Source organism: Zeus faber, assembly GCF_960531495.2.
Source record: "Zeus faber genome assembly, chromosome: 1".
NCBI lineage: Eukaryota > Metazoa > Chordata > Actinopteri > Zeiformes > Zeidae > Zeus > Zeus faber.
The window spans coordinates 23,094,709-23,116,834 of NC_137193.1; the positions used below are offsets into that span (position 1 = coordinate 23,094,709).

The window sequence follows — 22,126 nt, forward strand, 5'->3', positions numbered from 1 at the left end:
ACCACCACGTGTATATTTTCTGTTTATTTGGATTCTAAAAAGCATCTGCTTTGTATGTACAAACCTATGATTTGGTGTTATAAAGTCTGGCTTCGTTCGTCTGTGGGGAACTTGTCACGCAGGCATGAGGCAGAATGGGCGACATTTAGTAAATGAGCGGTTCAAACCATGAAGCGGTGATGATATAGTGAACGAGAAACACTTCGCCGCCTGGCTTCCTCAGTCATGTTGGCAACTAGAGTTATTACCAAAGTGGAGGCAAGTCATTGTTTTACTTCTGGATGCTCTCGCGGCATGCATGCCGGCGTGGACATAAATCATTATGGTTCACAGGTAAAATAACAACTTATTAGTATTTACAAACATCTTGGAATAATATATACAATGGAAACTGTCTCACCCCACAATGTTTTGACGCGAAAGCCAACCCCACATGTTGATTTGCTTCCACACGCTTCAAACGTACAACTTCCAACAAGCTTTTACATGTAAACCCGGGCATTGTCATCTTTTTAAGGCCAATATCACAGTCAATAAAGTCAAACTTGACCATGTCAACGTATGTAAACACTCGGCACCATCATCTATGACCAAGTGTATACCTTGCTGATGGAAAGGGGGAAAAAAAAAAAAGAAAGAAAGCTATGACTGCAACAAATAATGAATAATCACACAGGACTATGCACTCATTTGGAGCACGGCAATACAGCCTCTGGCGTATGACATAACCCACAGTGAAAAACAAAAAATTAACACCGTTGGTTCGACCGCCGAAGAAGTGAAGGGTTGTTGGGCAGACGCCAAAGCACGGGAGGTCTGATAGGAACTGAATCAAATGTACACTGCTAATAATATTACTACTACTACTAATAAAACTACTCAATGGGAAATAGCCGGCTGGACGAGTGTTCCGGATGGTGTGTAAAGTCCATTCCTCAATAAGATCTACAGAGGCCTTCTGTTGTGGTCAGGGGGAGCAGCTTATGTAACTGCACGATGAAAGTCAAGCTGCTAGGAGATCAGGGGCGGTTATCGCTAGAACGGAGGACAATGACGACGAAGACCTGCGAGGACAGTGGGAAAGGCAAGGTGTCGGGCTTGGAGATGCAGTGGGCGACCGTTCACAGGCATTGCACAGAGGTCGGCAGTCAGTTTGAAGCGTTGTAGAGCCCCCCGGGGAGATTGTTCAGACGTGATCGCAGCTCTTTCCGGACCTGGGTCACCCTCGCCAGTTTGCGTTTGTATTCCTGCAACAAAGAAGACAAAAAGAAAGAATCCATCAATCTTCGAAAGTCCGTTGCATCTGCGATGTTTCAGGACAGACGCTCAGTTTTTTGTTTGGTGTTTCCACTGCTCGGTGGAACATGAAACATTTAACACAAGGTTTATTTAAGGGGATTCTTTCTGGGAACGCCTTCCCTTATTGTCACTTAGAATGCTGTAACCAAATAAATTTTAGGTGAATATTGATTCCTTGGCTTTATACTTTGTAAACCTTGAACACTTCCTAGTATGACATTTTTAATAGAAAATGATTGCATCTCTAATTAACTGCAGACTTAAAATGCAAAGCACATGTGAGAGCTCCCTCCAATTAGACCTGACATTTTGATCATAAATAAAATCTGTGGGAAAGTGATGCCTATGTCATTCATAAAATCAGCTCCAGTATGTATGTATGTATGTATGTATCGGATTATGTAAGTCAATATTACACCGTTAGCTTGTTTTATACAAGCCAACGGTGTGTACACTGCAACACTTCTGGGTTGACTGTATTTGGAATTGTGGTGATATTAACATAGTTCAGTTTTTCAGTCTCCCTTGCTCAACTTGCTATTTCCCAGATACACCAGTCAGGTATGAATGCTAAATAACTGATGCATAGAAGGAATACTGTGTAACCAGAACAATATAGTTGGAGGTTTTAAATTTGAATGTAGATGGAAAAAAACCAAAACTGAATTATAATTCAATACAAAAAACATAATCCCATTTATTTCCTACAACAAACTCTTTAAACACAATGTTGGTTGAGAAAATATTGCTCATGTGCGAGTACTACCAAGTATTTCCTAAGAATTACAAATACCAGGTGTACATAAAGGACAATTATCTCTATAAAGTGACATTTGTTCATAGAATGTGAGAAACATCACTAGCCACATAATAAAATAAGAGCACTCACAAAATCTGTTTAATTTCTTTATTTCCTGTTTGTTCTTTTTTAATTACAAGAATTCATTAAGTGAAGATACAGTCAAGTGGTTTAATCCTCTTTACGATGATGATTTAATCCTCTATGTCCTGGAAATAAAAGGCTAGAGAGTTAAACACTCAAAAAGACGGTATGCGTGGAATGTCAATAGATTAAGTGAAACAGTGCTGGTTGATACTTACCATGACGGATCTAAATGACAACTTCCCAGGAAAAACCAATGATGTCAAGTTGAACTTATGAAACCATCTTATCAGGAGAACTTTTGCCAATAACATTTAAATACATTAAAGTGGTCGTGTCAAAGCTCTCATTTACCCAGAATATTTTAAGTTGTTTTACAAGTCAGGTACGTCAATAAAACAGTATAGAGTCAAACTATGGAGACTATATAAAACTTAATCCATAAAGGTGACCAAACAGTAAGAATGAGAAATAGGAAGTGGTTGGAACGATTTAAAAAAAACACGTAATAAATGATGGTATACTGAGAAGATTAAAAAATAAATAAATACGGGAAGAAAAACAAACAAAAGGGTGATTTACGCACTTCTAGTTTCTGCTCGTTCTGAGCCAAGCCGTCCTTCTGACTGTTCAGGAAGAGCGTCAGCGTGCGCGTGAGCTGCCGCCGGTCGTCGATTTCGGCCGCCAGGCGTCCACTGTAGTCCGCCAGCAGCATGCAGGCCTCCTCCACCAGCCGGGAGAGACGCTCCCCCGACTCCTTATCTGAGGAGAGAGACACGCGCACACACACACACACACACACTTGAGTTTCACTCGAGGAGGGCTGGTGGGCTGAACTCCACTAGACAAAAACGAGTTAAACACCACCCGTCTGATTTCATGTGCCATTACGGATTTGTTGCTTTGTTGAGCCCTTAAAGAGATATTTTCCTAACCCACCGGCCTTTACAGCCAATTTAAATTTACACAAGTAATATTGTGGTATAAAGAACTGCGGTCTACATTATTGACAACTGGAAGATACAATCTTGTATTTCTTATGACAAGGCCTGAAGGATTTTCTTTTGAACATGTAGTGAATCGAGGATATTCATTTCTGCCGGAGACCATGATATCACATCTAAAACTCCCCATCATTATAGAGATAACAAATCTTCCAGTCTTCTATCCGCAAGCCCTATGAGTATTTTATTTTTGCGATGCTTTATTCAAAAAACAAAGAAATACTGATATTTTCATTTCCCCCCTACCATCAATTAACTCCTATTACAGACAGGGGACAAAGCTACCGACGATTCATTAAAGGCAACAGTAGAATAAAAAATAAAAAAAGAATTAAATAATGATAAACATGGTAAAAAGAGATTCCAAAGGAGCCACGGCCAGGGTGTGCACCGTTCAGTGTGCTGGTCATAAAGCCAGTGGGGTCCAGCGGCTCATGCACACTTGTGGAAAAGCTCAACATCTAAGCAATCGTTTTCAGACATTTCAGCGCTAGTTTATGACTGAATTTGACGATAAATGATACATTTAAAATACAATCGGGATAATACCAGACTGCTGTTGCATATGTCACTGTCATAATTGCATAGTCCAACACTGTGTTTGGTTAAGATGCTTTATTGTAAGAAATAAGTTGATTCAGTTCAACCCACACTTTTTATATAACATAAATATACCTACTGTACATTTATGTATAAACTGTATATTTACTGTATTGATACCGTATCGACAGCAGTTCTGTGAGGCCTACCTCTCATTGCGAGCCCTGTCTATGCAGGACAGAACAGCAGTTACATAACATGCAATGCATTCTTGTAGAAGTGTGCCCAGTTTCGTGAAGCGACAGTACATTATACAGTCCACACTTAATCGTTGTGTTAAATAACTTTATTTCTTTGTGCAAATTGTGTGTGCATCAGACTACCAGACTCTCAAAACCAGCCTCTGTAGATGTAAAATAAGTCAATATTCAGCAAGCCTATTTTTTCATTTATTTATTTTAAACCACAAATGTTGTCAGTGATAGATTTTGTTGGAGTTTTTTTTTTTTTAAGGTGAGAAGAGAGTTTTCAAACAAGCCACAATGTTGTTACAGTTATGAAACTGGGATCTTTTGTCTCACAACACTGGATCACTTTTTACCGGTGTGCATCATTATGGTAACAGCTTCTCCATGCGTAACCTTTACCAACCAGCTCTCAGGGGTATCATGTGTTATTAGGTATGTCACGTGCCCCACCTGTGATTCTGTGGAGCAGCGATGCGTCCTGGACCTCAGCGGGCAGGGAGGAGATGCGCTGACGCAGCACTGAGTCGCTGGAGGCTGCGTTCTCCAGCTCCTGCAGGGCCCGGATTAACTCTGCCGTCTGAACCGGGAGACGGACAAAGTAGAAGGAGAGGTGACTAAGCAGCACATGGAGGCGTGTCTGATGAATACTACAGAATAAACTGTGATGTTGACTGTCTAAAACTATAAATGGCTGCCCTGCAAGGAGGCTGTTTTGCACCTGTGGGGGCTCTGCTGGGGAGCTCTGGGAGGCAAAGTCCTCATTATCCAGTTGGATTTCCTCATATGACCTTTTCTTAGTCTTCTTTTCCCCATCTTGAGGAAAGAAACAGAAAGGTCAAGCACAAAGTGACTGACTTCAATGCCAAAAAGATGAATAGTGAGTTACAGTTTAAGTGGACCTATTATGCTCCTTTTTACACAAGTTAATATAGGTCTCGTAGATCCCCAGAACACACTTTTGCCGTAAAAAACACTCAGATTAGGTATTCAAGCCTGTGGTGTGGGAATGGTGTGGTTTGAGCAGCCACACCTAATCTGGGTCTAGGTGATTGGCCCAGGATCAGTGTGGCTGCATACCCGTTGCTCCTTGATTGATCTAACGAGCAACTGGTCACACACACACCCTTGTCATGACATGCTGTCCACCTGCCCTGGGGCTTGTTCTACCTAGCCTACTCGCTACAATAAACTTGTGCGTCTCTTGGCCGGAGGGCCCTGAAAACGCCACCTGGATGGCGTGTGGCAGGAGAAACTGCCTGTGAGTCAATAGCGTCTGTGTTTTGTTCTACCTACTCTGTAACGTTCACACATTTCAGCTCATCAGTCCACCAAAATCTGTTTCTGAACAAATTTGAGGTGAGAAATAAGCAATTCAGTTGCTGAATCTTCATTCATATTAGTTCTATTAAAAGTTTTTTTTTCGACCTTGGCTGCCGTTCTCCAAACTTGTGGGACACTGAAATCGCACCAGGACTCTCCCACTCCCGTTTTGTTTAATGTAAAGGTCGGTGTAAAATAAATACATCTACAATAAAAAACACTTTTTTTATTGGTTTTGTTTGGAGAAACACAGTGGATCTGATGGAGCAGATGACCATATGAAGAAATTGGTGAAGAGCTGACGTCAGCCTGTGCTGAGACTAGGAAAAATAACATTGCAAACCGGGCTGTTGGAAGCCTGAGCATTTTGTTCACAGCGATTACTTTGTACGTGACACTTTGGCCACGTTTAATATGAACATCCCACGTTGTAACATATATATGACAGAAAATGAGGAAAATTAAGTCTGTGCAGTAACTGAATAGCATTTTTCATTTTCATTACATGAAATACCTAATTTCCTATGACAAATAGCTAAAGTATAAATAATTCTTCCCAGCGTAGATAGAGTGACAGTGTTGAACTCCAACAAAAAAAAAACAACATTTCAAAATAATTTCTGTATTTCAAACTTTGAAGGTGAGCTTACACAGGACTTGTGAGAGCTGGTCCAGCAGGTTGTTCTCATACACGGCTCTCTCCTGCCAGATTGACAGGACCCGACCCAACTGTTTCTTACAGCCCTCCTCGCCCTCCCTGCACAGAACAACATAAAGCATCACATTTAAATTTCAAAGGGCAATAGCCTTGGATCACTCCTTGATGAAATATGCACTAAATCTATTGATGTGCAATCTCCCACTACACATTTCTTCTTTTATTGACACTTAATGTTCACTGCCACGCCCAAGCAGTCAGTCACATATAAATTAACACCTTTTCGACTTGGAATACAATGTCATTAGATGCATGTACTGTTAAAGTCGACCTGGAGACATGTTTAAAGGCATCAACGATGACCGGCGCAAAGTCCTGTGTGAATTCAGGCCCTTTCCTCTTGCTGTTCTGGATGACATCATTGGCCAAGTAGAGGAAGGTCAGCTTGCGAGATACCTGAGCTGTAGGCAAAGCACACAGACAACATAGTGACCAAAATGTATTCATCAGAGTTGGTCTATCCAAAGACAAGAGACAAATCCTTTTCACAGGTTAATTTCAAAGTAAACATGTAAGGTTAGAAGGGCATGTTAATGAAGGACAAAACATCAACAAACCTATTTAGACTATTGGTTTCATCGTTGAACACATCACACACAATTACATATCTACAATATCAAATTTCAAAATGTGAATATGAAGAGAGGTTTGTGGTTATCTTTCTTTTTGCATGAAATACAAAACAAGTCAAGGGACACATTCATTACCTTGGTAACTCTAGTCTATGTAGCGACAAAAAAGACCCAAGAGCAAATGACAGTTGAGAGCTAATCCCCCTGGCCACAAACATTTAGACAATGTCCATGCTTCACTATGGTTACCAAAAAACCCTAATGGGCCTTTCAGCAATTTATTCCAACTCATTTGTCCCTCGCTGCAGGATTTTTTTTTGCAGTCCCTCTGCTGTACCCCCCCCCCTCAATAATGGATCGACTAATCTGTAGTATCTTCCAACATAATCTTAAACATCAGAAAAGATGTTGAGGCATACACTGGAAAAACAGAGTAAAATAATAACAGTTCCAGAGAGGGTAAATCAACAAGAGAATACTCTTTGTGCTATAAATACCCAATGATCTATTGAGCTGAGAGAAAGAATCTCAAATACACAAGCTGAGGTACCTTTGGGATCCAACACATCCAAGCACTAGCTGTACAAATGATCGAAAAATTTGGGACAACTGGGAAAAACTTCCAATTTTCATAATATGAGGAGCTAATTTACAAGTTAACCACACAGCTATTACCAAATAGCAAATGCACTTTAAGCAGGATCACAGGAGTTAGAGCTGGTCTGTGTCATTCAGAGGATTGCTTGTTTGAGCACTTGGTTACTTCCTGGCAAAAAGTGCAGAGGTGTCCTTGAGCAAGACACCGACCCCTCAATGCCCCCAGTGAGCTGGTTGTCTCATTAAATGGCTGAATGGAAGTGTGTGTCCTGAGAGGCATTCATTGGGAACGTTCTTTAAGTGGATGCACTGCTGAGATAATTCCTCTATAGATGCAGTGGTTTACCACCTTCCCCAAATTCAAACAGGCCAATTGCTTGACATTTGCACATTACTGCCATGTTAAATATATATTTTACTTTAATTTCAGCTTAACGAATCACACAAAACCAGTGTGTGCTTTATATTTAAGAGGTCATTCGCAATGTGGTGAATGTGACTGGTACACATGAGATTGCACGATGACCAGCAAACCCCACACTAGTTCCAATGGCAGGCCACGACAACGACCTCAAACAATGTTTAGTTCATGCTTGAGTATCACACCAAAACATCAGGTAAATACAACTTCTGCCAAAATAACTGCAACATGTTCTTGTAATAAACTGCTCCGCCTTGCACGGAGTCCTGGCCTACACTAGGTTTATTAGATCCCAGGAGTGAACGCTCAAAATATTTAATCAAACAGCTAGATACCCGACACACCTTGGAAAATATGGAGAAAAAAAACAACCGGCATTTTCTTTGGCCGGTGCATTTTAAACTGCACTTGGAGCAGAAGTTAACTGACAAGAGACTGTTTTTTTTATCTCCTTTGTCACACCTCAGTAAGGTTACACGGCTCGGCTAAACACACCTACAACACAGAGAAACACAGATGCGGAGAGCGGCACTTTAATGCTGCTGAACTTAAAAACACCGGCTGTTTTATCTCACCCTTTTGCAATTCGTTGAACCAGACCTCCACCACGGTCCTGGAGTGCTTTCTGTGGTGGATCAGCCACAACGACAGGGTCTGGACGCTCTGCTGGGAGTTGCTCAGCTCGGATAGTTTCTTCTCGAGAGCAGCCTCGGAAAAGGCTGACATTTCGACGAACGTTAGAGGGAATAGCGGATCGGCAGACACGGGCGATTAATCTCCTTCCAGGTACGACTGGATAACGCGGGTATAATCTGCCTCCGCTTCCTCGTCGCTAGCTAGCTGCTAGCCGCTAGCTGCCGCACCGCCTGCTAGCTGGTCGTTAACGCACACCAGCTCGCAGGGGGGGGGGCGGAGTCAGGTTTGTTTACCGCCCGATGAGTGGCTGATGGGTGCAAGGTGAACTGCGCATGCGGGGAACGTCCGCCCGCGGAGGTTGCCGTCACACGAACATGAGCGGGCTCAGCGGCAAAAGCCCTTCGGAGTGATGTCAAATATGTCCTGGTCGCCGTGTCCGGGGTTAGTTTGTGACAACCGCCTGCCCACTACACGGCTGCAGACTAAATGATAGTACACATTGAGACGGGAGTTGAGATGACGTTCTGACTAGTGCGCCGTGGTCTATGAGCCTCCGCTGAGGAAAATAGTTCGCAGCCACGTATCTGACACTGCAGCCCCCCCGCCCCCCAGCCAAGCGTGTACAGAAAATTAAACACTTCGTCCTTCATGTGACGAACACGTTTGCTGTTGCTGAAATGGGAAACTGCGCGTATCCGCCTCCCTCCAGGTCCTCCGTTGTGGTTCCCGTGTAGCGCCACAAGCTAGCGTGAAAGGCGGAGTGATACGGCGAACACGAATCCAAGCGGTGGCTGTCGGTTGCCCATGGCAACGCTAAACCAGCCGACACGATCCGGAAACAACGGGCCACGGGTCGCCGCTGTTGACCAATCAGAATCGAGTAAATTGGGTATTATACACTGAGTGTATCATAAGATTATGGATATAAATTCCAAATGACATTTGAGCTCTAATAGTGATGTTTACGGTTTCACCACCAGGAGGTGCCGTACGCAGACTCCATTCAATTAAATGTAATTTTAGCTCCGATGCACAGTAGGTACAGATCTGAATGTTTACCGAAATGTATTACCCATCCTAAACAGAAGAGGGCACACGGGCAGAAAATAGCCCCCCAGCCTCTCTGTGTGGCATATTTCCTGTTTTTTTGTATTATTTTATTTAATATATATTTTTCAAATGTATTTATTGTTTTTTTCATGTGTGTATCATATTTCCTTTATTTTCTAAATGTAATATTATTATTACACCTTTTTTAATGTGTGTGGCATATTTCCACATCAGTAGCTCCCCACGAAACAAGGCCAGGGACAGCTTGCTCTCTTCCGTGCCTCTATGCAGAACCTCCAAGAAATCTGCACGGTGTGTGCTCCTGCTTGTAATCACTTAATTCCTTTCTTCCCCGTGTTCTGAGTATGGGGGATTATCTCATCATAGTGTAAGCACAATTTTAATCTGGTGATTTGAAAGTACACCCCCACCACACACCCACCCACCAAGTGTAAATGGCCTGTTGGCTGTCTGTAAGCTGGGATCATACATGCAGCTCTGGTATATATATCACAAAAGCGACTACAGCTTGACATTGTTCTGCTCAGCCAACTATATGTAAATAAATGGAATTCTTCTGTCTATATTCCAAACATTTTAAAACATTTTGGGAAAAAGTGAATGTTTCAGTGTGCCACAGAGCAGTAATGGATATGATCCTTACATCAGCATCACTAATAAACATGTCAGGGTTCTTACGCGACATCCACATCGCATTTGGGATTCAGTGAGCAAGTGGGTATTTAGGTGACATAACATTAAGACGACATTTTGAAAAATATTTTTTGTTTTGCAGCTGTAGGTTTAGGCACCCAAACACCTGAGAGTCTTCATACATACAAATCTAATCAGGATGACCCTGTTTCAAGGGTATTTTCTGCAGAACTGGCCCCACATCGTGCTGACACTTTCTAGACTTCTGTGTGGTGCAATCTTGCGCACAGATCCCAAATTGGACACAAGAAAGAATTACAAACAGTTGGTGAATTTATTTGCTCTGTATCCATCTGCTTTAAAATCATAAAAGGCAGTGAAAGCCAAGGATATTGTAATTGCCAAAATTAGCCGCTTTCTCAACTTAATTCTTCAGCATGGATTCTGGAGGACAGTGTTGGACTGAGATCTAAGGAATCTATATTGGACCAAGTTTAGGAAGGTTTGGTAAACAGCAAAATAAAATACAGACTTAACAGCTCAATTAGGCTTGCAAACTTTGGGAAAATTACATGTTAAACACATTCATTTTACAAAGTAACAATTCAAGAAATGAACCAGTAAACTTTCATTTTTCCAACTGCTATCAAGTATTCAAGGCCTGTGAAGACATTCTTCCAGTTTTAACAGCCTGAACAGAGATCGGTGTGATTGCCAAGCTAATTTTGTAATCACTAACTCAAAGGGTCTGAAAAGCAGACACCCTGTGTAGCGGCTAAATCGGAAGACTACTTAACAATAAATACTGTAAAATAGAAGCACGCTTTTTTTAATGTTACAAGTAGCACAAGGAAAAAAATACCAAATTATCTTTGGCTGAATGGACTGGAATAATGTTGTCACAAACACTTTCAACACATCATGAAGGACGTTGTAATGAACAATAGAAAATGTAATCCAAATCAAATTTTTCAAAAACGAAAACATTTTGTTAACCATTAGACAAAAGTAGTTATCACTCTGCATCTTAAATAAAATTCCATTGGCTAAAATAACAATTAATTTAAAGTAAGGAATGAGGAAAAAAGATGCAGTTTTCATCCAACTCCACAAAAGGCACATCACTTTGTTTGGTTTTAGGAGGGGAGGTTTTTTTGTTTTTTTTACATTTTGTAGAGAAATAGCAAAAAGGAAAGATAAGAAATTGCGAAATTATGCTGACAGCAGCAATAATCATCATCAAGAGGCTTTGTGCCGTGTCTGAGAGTTAAAGGTTTGCTAAAGCAACTCGTGTGAATTTTCAACTGCTGGTCTTCTCTGTATGTAGGTATGTATTACTGATTCCAGCTAACAGTAACACATGCATTAGTAAATATATATAACTCTTCTGCTGGTTGTTTCTAGTGAAATCACAAGGCCAAATCCCTTTGTGTTTACCTCTTGGTAAAAAAAAAAAAAAAAAAAAAGGTTGAATAGTTGAAAAATAACTAATCTCAAGCCTTCAAGGATGCATCTTGCCACTCTTAACTATATGCATCGCCACTGTAACTGTACTGCGTGCGAAAGGCAAACTGTCCGTGGTTGGTGGTTTGAGTGTGGCTGGACCCGAGCTGATCATTATCGGAGTGATCTGTGTTTTTTTCAGCGGACAACTGGCTCCAGGGTGGTGCTGCAAGATGTGCAGGCAGCCCCCTGCTGTCCCCTCTGGGATAGGGATCTGGAAGGCTTCCACAACCTGGAGCCTGTCCAGGAAACATGGTCATGAAGGACTGGTATTGCATACTGGCATCACCGGCGTTTGGCTGAGGAAGATAGCCCTGGTGGTGGCGGCACGGAAATCTGTTGTAGTACGGCTCAGCAGTCACGGGATGTGCGTCTTGGAAGGACTGACACACATCGGACTGTGTCATGTACCCTTGTGGAGCTGCTGGAACATACTCGGAGAAGAGGTGCATGCCTCCTGAACTTACACAGTCTTTAAGTCCCGACTCAAAGTACTGCATCGCAGCCCCGGCTGCTATGCCACTCCCATCAAAAGTTGAATCGTTCATGTTGCTCCTGTTAACATTCAAACAAGGACCCATGTCCCTAACAGAGCCACATTTCCCTGTGCCGTCAGCAGGGTGAGCAGCATAACCATGTGTGTACTGTTGAGTCTGAGGAGGATAATACTGTTGATAAGAAGCACAAGAGACAGTTTCTCTCAGTCCCTCCCCCTTGCAAACTCTTCCAGACTGCTCATTCTGAGGAGCAGAATTATACTGCAGAACATTCACATCACAACACTCTTCTTCGTAGCTGGAATTGTAGTTTGACCAATCCTGAGGTTGATGCACATCAGTCAGTGGGGTGCTGTCCTGTCTGTGAGAGCCTTCACGGTGCCAGTTGGAAACTGTTTTAGTAGCATTTACTCCTTGCGTATGATGCTGTAGAGTATTATTTCTTTCCTCCATGGTATTTTCTGTTTCAAACATTATGTAACCAGACTGGATAATATGACTGTATGGGGCACGGATATGGCGACTTTCTGCCTCATTTTGTGAGAAACTCTGTTCACACATTTGTTTTCCAGCTGTGACTCCCAGCTGACTCTCAGTGTAGTAGTCATCATTTCCATCAGCTTGATATCCACTGACTCTGTGGTTTTCGTTCTTTCTCAGATTTTGTACTTCAGCTTGTCCATCTTCATCTCCAGTAAAAAAGTCATGCTGCGGTTTGGCGCTTGTACATCTCAGGTTTGACCATTTATCCACTGTTATTGTCAACGGATCAAAGTCACTGTCACTGTCCAGCGTTGGGGGCTGTGGTGAGGGACTGGTGGACAGGCTGGCGGTGGGTGAAGATGTAAGAGGCACATGGCAGCTGTCCCCGCTGAAGGACGTCCTCTCGAGTAGCATGGCACCTTTAGTCAGAGGCAGGCTTACCTTGAAAACAGGATTAACCACATTCCCACTCTTCCTTTTTCTGCTCTGCCTCATCTCCTCCGACTGCTCGATGGCTTCTTCTGACGCCGCCAACACACCAACACTTGGACCTTGAAGAGTATCACACATTCACCACAGATGGACTGATACCCAACAGATACATAATATTAGAACTAGTTTTTGGCCACCATTAACTAGCTTAACTCAGTACCTTTCCACTGCAGGGACCAGGGGCCGACTTTGTGGGTGGGGCTTGCGGCGCTGAACATTTATGATCGGTTCTGCGAGTACACGACCAATCACCCTCACCATTCTTATCAGTTTCACATTCAAATTTTATTTTAGAATTAAACATTTTATTTAATAAATGTTATTTTTAAGATGGTTAACACCAAAACATTTTCCCAAAATATATTTTTTATATTGTTTATTGTTTTGTAAAAAAAATTAATTGATCTTTGAGAATAGTGGAAGGAATTAAATGTGAAATACGTTAAACACCATCAGCAGTTTGTCAAGTTTATAATCGCGTGCAAAAATGACAAGTAAAACAGCCTTTGCTTTTTCATGTCAGTGGAATCTTCGTGGGTCAACAATGGGCTGAAGGAACTTTTCAGTTTCTTCAAAATGTTCCTGGGACTTAAAAGTTCCGGGTACTTTGGGTGGAAACGAGGCTTTAGCGTGGATCACACACACCTTTGAAAGATGTTTTCTTTTGGATTACTGTACTTGTCCAGGTATCACTTTCAGACAACATCTTTATACCTAAATCACAGAGACAGAATAGAGAGAAAAGGGGGAGAAATACAGGGGGTATACAAAGCAAAACACGTACATGGAATCAGCACGTTTCCAATACAAACATGGCGGAGGTTGAAAACTAAGTGATGTAAAGAGAGCAGGTTGGATATAAAGGCAAGAAAGGAGACATGAGTGTAGCACAGTGGCTCTGCAGGGTCCATTACAGGAAAAATAAAAATAAAAAAAATTGAATAACTTTAGTCAAGTTCACTGGATGACGAGACTTTCAATCAAGGGGGAAATTATAAACAGCCCAGTCCTTGAGTTGCAAAGTTGTGGCAGAGCAACAGAATCCTAGTGTTGAACTTGCATCTTTTCCCGAGCCGCTCCTGGAAATCAGACTAGAAGGAGAAGAGCAGTCAAGTCAAAGTGGAAAACCCATCATGAGAATACAATGGTACTTACACCAATGATAACTGTTGTCTCGCAGCTGATTACAGAGGGAGGCAGGAAGCCTCATCACCTAGGAAACATGAGATGGTCTCAACATGGGGTGAATGTTAAAGGGAGGAGTTGATGTTAGTTTTATAATCAATTGTCACACTCAAGTATCATTTACCCATAAGATAGTGCCACATAGGTGATAAGTAGTTTAACAATTTATTTAATTCATTTCAGCCTTCCTATAGCTCATTATTCGGAAAGACTGTCCTAATGCCAATAGAAATGTGAAATTACGCATTATTTAGCTTAAAATATTGGCAACTTCAGTGAGAATATAGAAGAGACTAAAAAGTGATGAAGCAGGTTTGGGAGGATATCTATTCCATCCCTCAAAGGGTTAGTTTCTAACAAAAGAACAGCAAGTTGGACTTGTAAAACAGAAGGTTTAGCTGAGAAAAGTAAAGTTTGTTAAATGTTGTGCACATTTATTTGGGGTGATATATTAGTCTTTATATTAGTGTCATTATTTCCCCCCTCCATTTTAGATGACTTTGCTGCATCCCACAAGAGTAATGCAGGCGAGTGGGTGTATGCTACCTTGGGTTCTCCTCTTCCTTCTTCTTCCTCCACCTTCTCTGCTAGTGACTGAAGCTCGTTATCGCCGTCTACCCCCGCCTGCTCGGGGTAAGCCTCCATCTGCGCGCAAAACAGAAATGCACAAACTATTTCGGATATTCTCAAAGCAGTTACTTAATAAAAGGTATTTACCAACCAACCATGTAATTGGAGATGTGGGAGAAACTGATCAGGTGATTGATGATGTCATCCTCGTTACATCTGATGCGACAGCAGTGGCACAGGAAGCAGGATGTGAAGTCGTCATCTCTACCCCTACACTCTATCACGTAGTCAAGACCTGGCGCGCGCGCACACACACACACACACACACACAAATAGCCCCTCCTTTCCATGCGACCTCTGAATCCAAACATGATCATGCGCAGAATGTTTGGGTTGGGTACCAAAACCCGGTACCACTATGGCACCGGTTCCTATATGATTGGTATCTACTGGACCAAATTGCTATGCAGATTTCGGTGCCATGCCAGAGCTGCTGATTGAAATATCCACCCTCCGGTGCTCCAAAACCGCGACACGCAGCCTTCACTAAACATTATCGTTTGGAGCGCACCGCTTGAAATTCTCTGTATTCCTCTGCATGACACGCCGCCGCTTTGCTCTACTGTGCCACTCACCTTACTTTTGGTCGAGGGAAAAACAGCACCAATCAGATATAAGAGGCGGGTTGCAAAGTTTTTGACACTGATAACCTCCGGTGCATACAAACTTGTCAGGTATTTGTTAACATGCAACAAGTGAAAAGTATATGAAATGTAATTAAGGACAAATTAAGTTAAGTTCATGAAAAATAAAAATCTTGCCCTGTTTCCCTCTCCATGCGTAATGGAGACAATGAAGAGGGAGCCGTTCCTTGAAATAAAGCAAATAAAAACATAGTGTTTTGATTTTAGATGTATATAATAAACAAAAAAGCACCTTGTATAACGGGGACTGTCTTTCAATCACCCCCCCTTCCCGCAATTTTCTATCACAACCTCAAGTAAAAGAAAGAGTCCAGTGCATGTAAGTAAAATAGTGCTGACCAATCAAAGGTTTGATCCCTGTGTAGCCCCGGAGGAAGCTGTCGCTTTTCTCTGACTGGACCTTTGACTCCACGCTCTCCAGGATTTTCTCTGACGGCAAAACCAAAGCAACCCCCTCTAACCCTTGGCTCAAGGGCAGAGGGCGGTCTGTTTCCACTTTGGACTTAAGATCCTGGATTGTGGGTTTCTTTGATTCGCCGCCTGGGTGCGCCTGTGGAAAGTAAACGATTCTCTCTGACTGAAGTACGCCAACGTCCAGCTGAGGTGACTTGGTTTGTGTTTGGGTGGAATGCATTCTCGTCACCTGCGCTCGTTTTACATCGCTTAACAGAATGATAGCTGTGGAGAAAAAAAGAGGGAGAGTCACATGGTTACCCAGAGAGTACACAGAAGCAAAAGTGGAACTACATTTTTTGAATTAAGGCCTCGTCCACACGTATTTGGGTATTATAAAAACATATTTTTCCCCCTCCGTTTTCAAAAAAATACCTGTCTTCACCAAGGGTGTTTTTGAAAATATCTTTGTCCACATGAGACCGCATAAACGATTGAAAACACTGACATAAGCATGCCAGGCCAGTGGAGGGCCATAAAACTTTATGTCAAAACACCACAGAAGAACAGTGGCTGTTGGGATGTGCATTGATGGGCTTCTTGAGCGCAAAAACAACAACAGCATGGCATTGGTGTACGCAGACTGAGAGATGCATTGGAACTATTGGGTGCAGTGTATTTATACCCGTCCTCATGGTGGTGTAATGATGAAGTAACGCTACTTGCAAACATGTTATTATACTACGGTGACCAGACATCGTGGTTTGTCCGGGATTGTCCTTGTTTCAAGCTCCCCATTACGCACAGTGTTTTTTGTTGTTTTTTTCCCCATTCAATTCCAATAAATACATCTACTATAAAAACACAGTTATTATTGGTTTTGTTTTTAGAAATGGGGAGCGGGGACACACAGCAGATCACGCAGCAGTCAGTAGAGATTGCAGTGCCACCAAACTTTTGAAATGTTAAAAATACGGGACACTTCCAGGGTAATACCCTACATTAAACCAGTACAGTACTAGCAGTACTAGCCATACATAAACATACCAGTAGTCCGCCGCTGTTTATTTCTGCTGCATGCTCAATGTGTGAAACAACAATTGCGCCTGTGTAAATCGAGGTCATGACGTCAGTTTCCTCCGTTTCACCGGTCCACACGAACATGCAGAAAACAAGAGTTTTGAAAGATCTCCACCCTGCAAGGAGGTTTTTCAAAATCTTCATTTTCAGTGATCTGAAACACCAATTTGGTGTGGACGGGAAGCCAAGCCAGGGAAAATACTCAGTTTAAAAAAATACGTGTGGACGGGGCCTAAGGGAGTGGTAGGACAATGTGGTAGAATGTTATACAGGTACTCCTCAATTAACAACCAAGCCCCGTTCCTAGGACCAGGTCATTAAGCGAATTGGTCGATAAGCGAGGACCTGTCTTATTGACCGTGTTGTTCACGGTAAGGGGGCATGGCGATTGCGAACGCTAGTGTAATGAATACTGACAGACTGAACAAGACTGAGAATAGTGATGCGCGATGAGATGTATAGTGTATATAGTATATATAGTGTACGCACCGTCTTCCTTTAAACATGGTAGTGACGAAGGAGAAATATGATTAGCCCCCAGTAACTGAATTTAATTCCAATAACTGTGCAGTATCATGTTCTATTTCTCACGTTTAACAATCCAAATTTCATGAAAATCGATTCAGAATGACGTGAGTTAGTCGATTTTGAAGAGAAGTATTTATCTCTCAATACACATTGTATTTGTTTACTAGCGGCTCTTCACCGCTCCAGTAAGGCGGACACATAGCACAGTATCATCAGCTCATTCACTACATGTCGTAAAGTAGAAAAAACACAGCGCACATCTGTCTTGTCTATCTTCTTTTCACTGCACCTCTGCATCGAGACAGCAGTAAAACTGTATTTCACTATGATGGTTACATTTTGCAATTAATCCATGGTTCATGCGCACCGTGGGGGGCGATCTGTTCACAGTTCATCTTAGTTCCGTTACACCATGAGTTTAGAGCGCCACCATGATTTAATAAAAAATATTGATATTTGGTACCAATGTATCGCGATATATTCCAGTATCGATATTTTGTCCCACCCCTATTGTCAACTGTCGTATAATTCTTACCTTTCCAGCACTGTCCTGTTTGATAAGCACCACACTACTCATTTCAATACCTTTTGTTGTACTTCCTTCCCCCTGAGCACACTTGGGACAGTCATTATAATACCTTTGTTTACCAGACTGAGAGACACTTTCAATATACTTTGTTTAGCATAAGGTTTCTCCCTGACCATACCTGGCTCTTGGGACTTTTTTTGTTTGTTAATCAATTGCTTACCTGAAACCAAATTTCCCCATAATCCTTCACTTCACTGTCTCACAAATAATTTTTTTTATATAAACCTCAACTCAAGACCACACAAATGTGGTGGTCTTGCAAACCTGTATGATGATTACTTTTCCCTGTGGCCCCACGTGTTTTTGTATTAAATGGTATTCAACATTTGTGCTATTAACAGATTGAAATTTCTTCATAAAGGATTTGATTTTTTCTACATTAGACACTCACCATTAGCGTCGCTGCATGATGCCATCTGCTGGAATACAGCCGGCTGTAATTGCAGCACCTATTAAATAAAAGACCAATAAATAAGGATGTGAAATAACACACATAACACCCATGTTTGAAAATCCAATTTTTGATTGTACTCGGCCACACACCTGTGCATCTCCTGGTCCCTCTCTCCGCTCTAGTATTCTGGCCATCTCCATCAGTGGCCAGGCCAGCTGGGACAGGTCCACGCCCTTCTTCCACGCAGGAACGAAGTGCGGATGGTGGGCTTTCTGTCAGGTCACACACTTCTAGTACGTACAATCTGGACAAACACTGGCACACATCCAATCAGCTGCAGGGCACCTCCTACTTACAATGTAGTAGTATCTGTGGCGGCTCCCCATGATGTGGTTCCGCACGTCTGGCCGACTAAGACGACACTCGCACACCTCACACAGGTACAGAGTCTCTCTGTTGGGTGAACCCGCCTTCACACACTCTGCGACACTGGCCATACCTGAAACAAGCACAAAAACACAGGTGTAGAGCTAAGAACCCTGTCAATGGGAAACCTAGAAAGATAAACTCACACAGAATACCCTTCACAGAATGCCTTCAGAAAGATGCGGCTACAGACCAATGATGGGTTGGAGTCTGTTCTTGTTGTTCAGATACACGTTCAGCGAATGGCGGAGCTGACTCTTGCCAGACGCCCCTGCAAATTGAGAGAAACATCAATACTTCTGAAGTATTTTGCACATGCTCCTTTATCCAATTGCTACGAAGAAATCATATGCCCTCAAACAACAAAAGCTATCTATACAGGGAACTGATAGTCCGTCTATTGTGTTCAATATTGTTCTCCATAAAAAGTCAAGGCCTCCTCCAGGCTTATACGTTTCATGGCTGAAATGGATGAATACGGAGAGAAATAATTAAAAAAATACAACTTCTTAAAGTTTTGAGCAAATTTTATGACAGCGAGGTATTTTTGTCCATGTGGCACAAAGGGTTCATGGTTTTTTGGCAGAGTCATATAGCAGAGAGTGAGAGACACAAAGTCAAAGAGAGAAAATTTCAAAGAATGCATATCTGGTGAGATAAGGCCTCCAGCATTGCCTGGTACACAAAAATGTTGGATGACAGACCTTATGAACACAAACATATACTGCTTATATAAAGCACATAAGAATATTATACAAAGTGTGTGGATACTCACTATATAAGTGAGAGTAAATAAAAAAGTAATTTGAAAATAATCCCTTCACTTACCAATATGTGCCCCATCTTGCTGCATGCTTAGTCTGTTAGTACCTGTTGGAGCAGGGCAAATAGAAACAGATGTAACAGCTGTAAGTTGTTCCAATATTACACAGGATCTGATCCCTTTGTGCTGATAATTAGCGAGCTGCAGAGAGAAGCCAGCCCACCCAAACAACTTTTGTCCCCACACATTTGTCGCTACACTTGCGATGTAAATGTCATGGAGTAGGAGGGTTATGAGAATGACCTCGTAGCCATTGTGGCAGAAGGGTTGTCGAAATTTCAAGGTCAAGTCTCTTTGCAAGAAAGGCAAGGGTCACTGTAAAAGCTTCAAGAGACGAGACAGGTGATTTAAAAGAAGACTCAAAGGTGTGTGCGCAGTATGAGTAATGACTTTTTCCAGTCCTGTGATGTCTGTAAAAGGTTTGATAGCCCAAAGCTACTAAGAGTAGCTGTAATGAGGTGTCTACCCCATCAAGAAGGATTCCGCTCCCATGTGAAGAATTAACGATGACCACAGAATAGGACAAGAGGCGTCTCATAACAAATCCAGACTTTATGGTTCCTTTCCCACTGACACAAAAACACACATAGGAATATAGGAATGTGAAAACGCCTCTGTCAGCCGCTAATAAATGTTTCGAGTAAACCCATAAGCTCCCCCTGCTTCCGTGTAAGCATCTCGATGAATAGCCAGTTTGTCTCGTTTGACAGCTTTAGCGTGTCTTTAAGTCCAATAAATTATCTGGGACCTTTCTCTTCAAAAAGGAGGCCAAGGGTCAGGCCAAAGTTGTGGAATAAAGTCTCTGGTGACCTTGTACCCCCGGAATGATCTCAGAGTAACCCTTCACTCTGGGGATTTCCCTTCTTCAATGAGAACAAAAATTCTCCCTCCTTGTTCTCCCCTCTCTGACACCGCTCCAGCCATACACGGCCAAAACACACATGTGTTTGAATTTTGCCAGGAAACCGAGACACCTTAGATCTGTACTGAAAGCCCTTTCACTAGATGATATACTTAAGTCTCTTGAACTCGAACTTAATGTGAATATTCGTTCCGCTTGAGTCGGTTGGAGGCCGTAGAAAAACAACCAGTGTGTGTCCAGAACAACACAGCCAACTACTGTTTGGCAGTGGTTTTTTGACAGTAGTTAGTTTGGAGGAGCCTTTAGAACGCTCCACCTGCATCAATGATGAGCATTCTGGGTGATCATGTTCTGCATGTGTCTGGCTTTCTGCTGCGGATGCCAAGTTCTGTGACGTTGTCTCTCCGCATTTAAAGTCCAACCCGCGCTCCTCTTTCTTGGCTCAGAACCACGGAACTCTTGCCTCGACCAGTAATCCTCGAGTAACGGGACACGCGGGATTTATGGGCTTATGGTTCTAGTTTTTATTACGTATAATCGTTATTTTTGTGATGTTAAATGGGAAGAAGAGCAATTTATTTGTGTATACATATCAATCTAACCGCAAGATGGCGAGCTTGCGTTGTGGGGCTTTACAGCTCGTACAGTCGTTTCTTAAACTGACTACTGACTGACACTCACCATTTTCAGAGCAAACTTTTAACAACATCTCCACTGTTGTAAAAAAAAAAAAAAAAAAAACATGAAACAAATAAACTTCAAACAAGCTCCCATATTAAAAAAATAAATAAAATAAAACACTAAATACACCCCCAAGTTTACAGTGTTGAGCGCGACACACTGTTGTTGCAAAAAAAAAAGAGAAAAGGTTCACACGGTGAAACGATGAATACGTGGACATTAAATGGCCGTACCCGTGGTATGAGCACAAGATGCCCAAACATTGCAAGAAACCTAGACAACTGACCCACCACGTGCTCGCAGTTTACTCACCAACGTCACGTCAGTCGACGTAGGGCGTTCTCCGGGCTACGGTAGACTCCAACCGTGAGACGCGGCACGGCACGGCACGGCACACGGGGGGTTCCTAGTTGAAGAACACCGCGAGTACGGATCCAGGCGTGGTGAAACCAGAGCCGTGGACACCCCGCATCTCCAGGTGGGTCCTCCCGGACGATCCCCTCCACGCCGACTAGTCAGGGCGACTATTGGCGCGGGACTCAAGAACGATTCGTTCGAGGCGAACACACGTTTGAAGTGACTCGGGGCTCGGGAGTCCCATCTGGCGAGAGTCCTCCGTCTGCCCAAATAAATCTCTCCTGAGAGACCGAGGCCGAGTTACTTTGAGACGTGAGGTCCACGGGTGACGATCCGATCGTTCGCTCGTCCAGCCGTCCGTTAGATCAGTCGGAGTCGGAGAATCGAACGAATGTCTTTTACCGAGTCACTCGTCAGGAATCGCATCTCAAAAAGAGTCGAACCTTTCATCGCCGTCCAGCGTGTGGCGTAGTGGCGGACTGTGGGCTGGACTTCCGACGCAACAAGTTTAACTACTTTTTAAAATCACAATGATCTGATCATCGTCTCTGCTATCCGAGAGATAATGATTGTAATTGTTGTTCATAACAATGAATAATCCTTAACTATTTTAATAA

At 42.5% G+C, this 22,126-nt stretch overlaps 3 protein-coding genes across 4 annotated transcripts; all 3 read right to left on the bottom strand.

Moving 5' to 3' along the window:
* Window positions 1-27: 27 nt before the first annotated feature.
* LOC307238993 (regulation of nuclear pre-mRNA domain-containing protein 1A-like) lies at window positions 28-8,453 on the bottom strand. Its single transcript, XM_080012175.1, has 7 exons — window positions 8,178-8,453; window positions 6,284-6,413; window positions 5,945-6,051; window positions 4,693-4,787; window positions 4,425-4,551; window positions 2,769-2,944; window positions 28-1,247 (listed from the first exon to the last, which is right to left on the bottom strand). Exons 1-7 carry the CDS (start codon window positions 8,326-8,328, stop codon window positions 1,149-1,151), a joined length of 885 nt encoding a protein of 294 aa, XP_079868301.1. The 5' UTR covers window positions 8,329-8,453; the 3' UTR covers window positions 28-1,148.
* A 1,819-nt stretch (window positions 8,454-10,272) lies between these two features.
* LOC307232470 (uncharacterized protein) lies at window positions 10,273-15,356 on the bottom strand. Of its 2 annotated transcripts, XM_080003492.1 has the most exons (5): window positions 14,828-15,356; window positions 14,649-14,747; window positions 14,073-14,130; window positions 13,563-13,631; window positions 10,273-12,976 (listed from the first exon to the last, which is right to left on the bottom strand). In XM_080003492.1, exons 1-5 carry the CDS (start codon window positions 15,047-15,049, stop codon window positions 11,466-11,468), a joined length of 1,959 nt encoding a protein of 652 aa, XP_079859618.1. In that variant the 5' UTR covers window positions 15,050-15,356; the 3' UTR covers window positions 10,273-11,465. The 2 variants fall into 2 exon arrangements, with proteins under 2 accessions (XP_079859618.1, XP_079859619.1); XM_080003493.1 differs by having other exon boundaries at window positions 14,649-15,356.
* A 312-nt stretch (window positions 15,357-15,668) lies between these two features.
* On the bottom strand, window positions 15,669-21,625 carry LOC307242116 (uncharacterized protein; the record flags this gene model as incomplete). The annotated part of the gene is made up of 7 exons (XM_080016450.1): window positions 21,465-21,625; window positions 19,615-19,656; window positions 18,980-19,057; window positions 18,717-18,859; window positions 18,510-18,632; window positions 18,358-18,415; window positions 15,669-16,054 (listed from the first exon to the last, which is right to left on the bottom strand). Exons 2-7 carry the CDS (start codon window positions 19,637-19,639, stop codon window positions 15,669-15,671), a joined length of 813 nt encoding a protein of 270 aa, XP_079872576.1. The 5' UTR covers window positions 19,640-19,656; window positions 21,465-21,625.
* Between the last annotated feature and the right edge of the window lie 501 nt (window positions 21,626-22,126).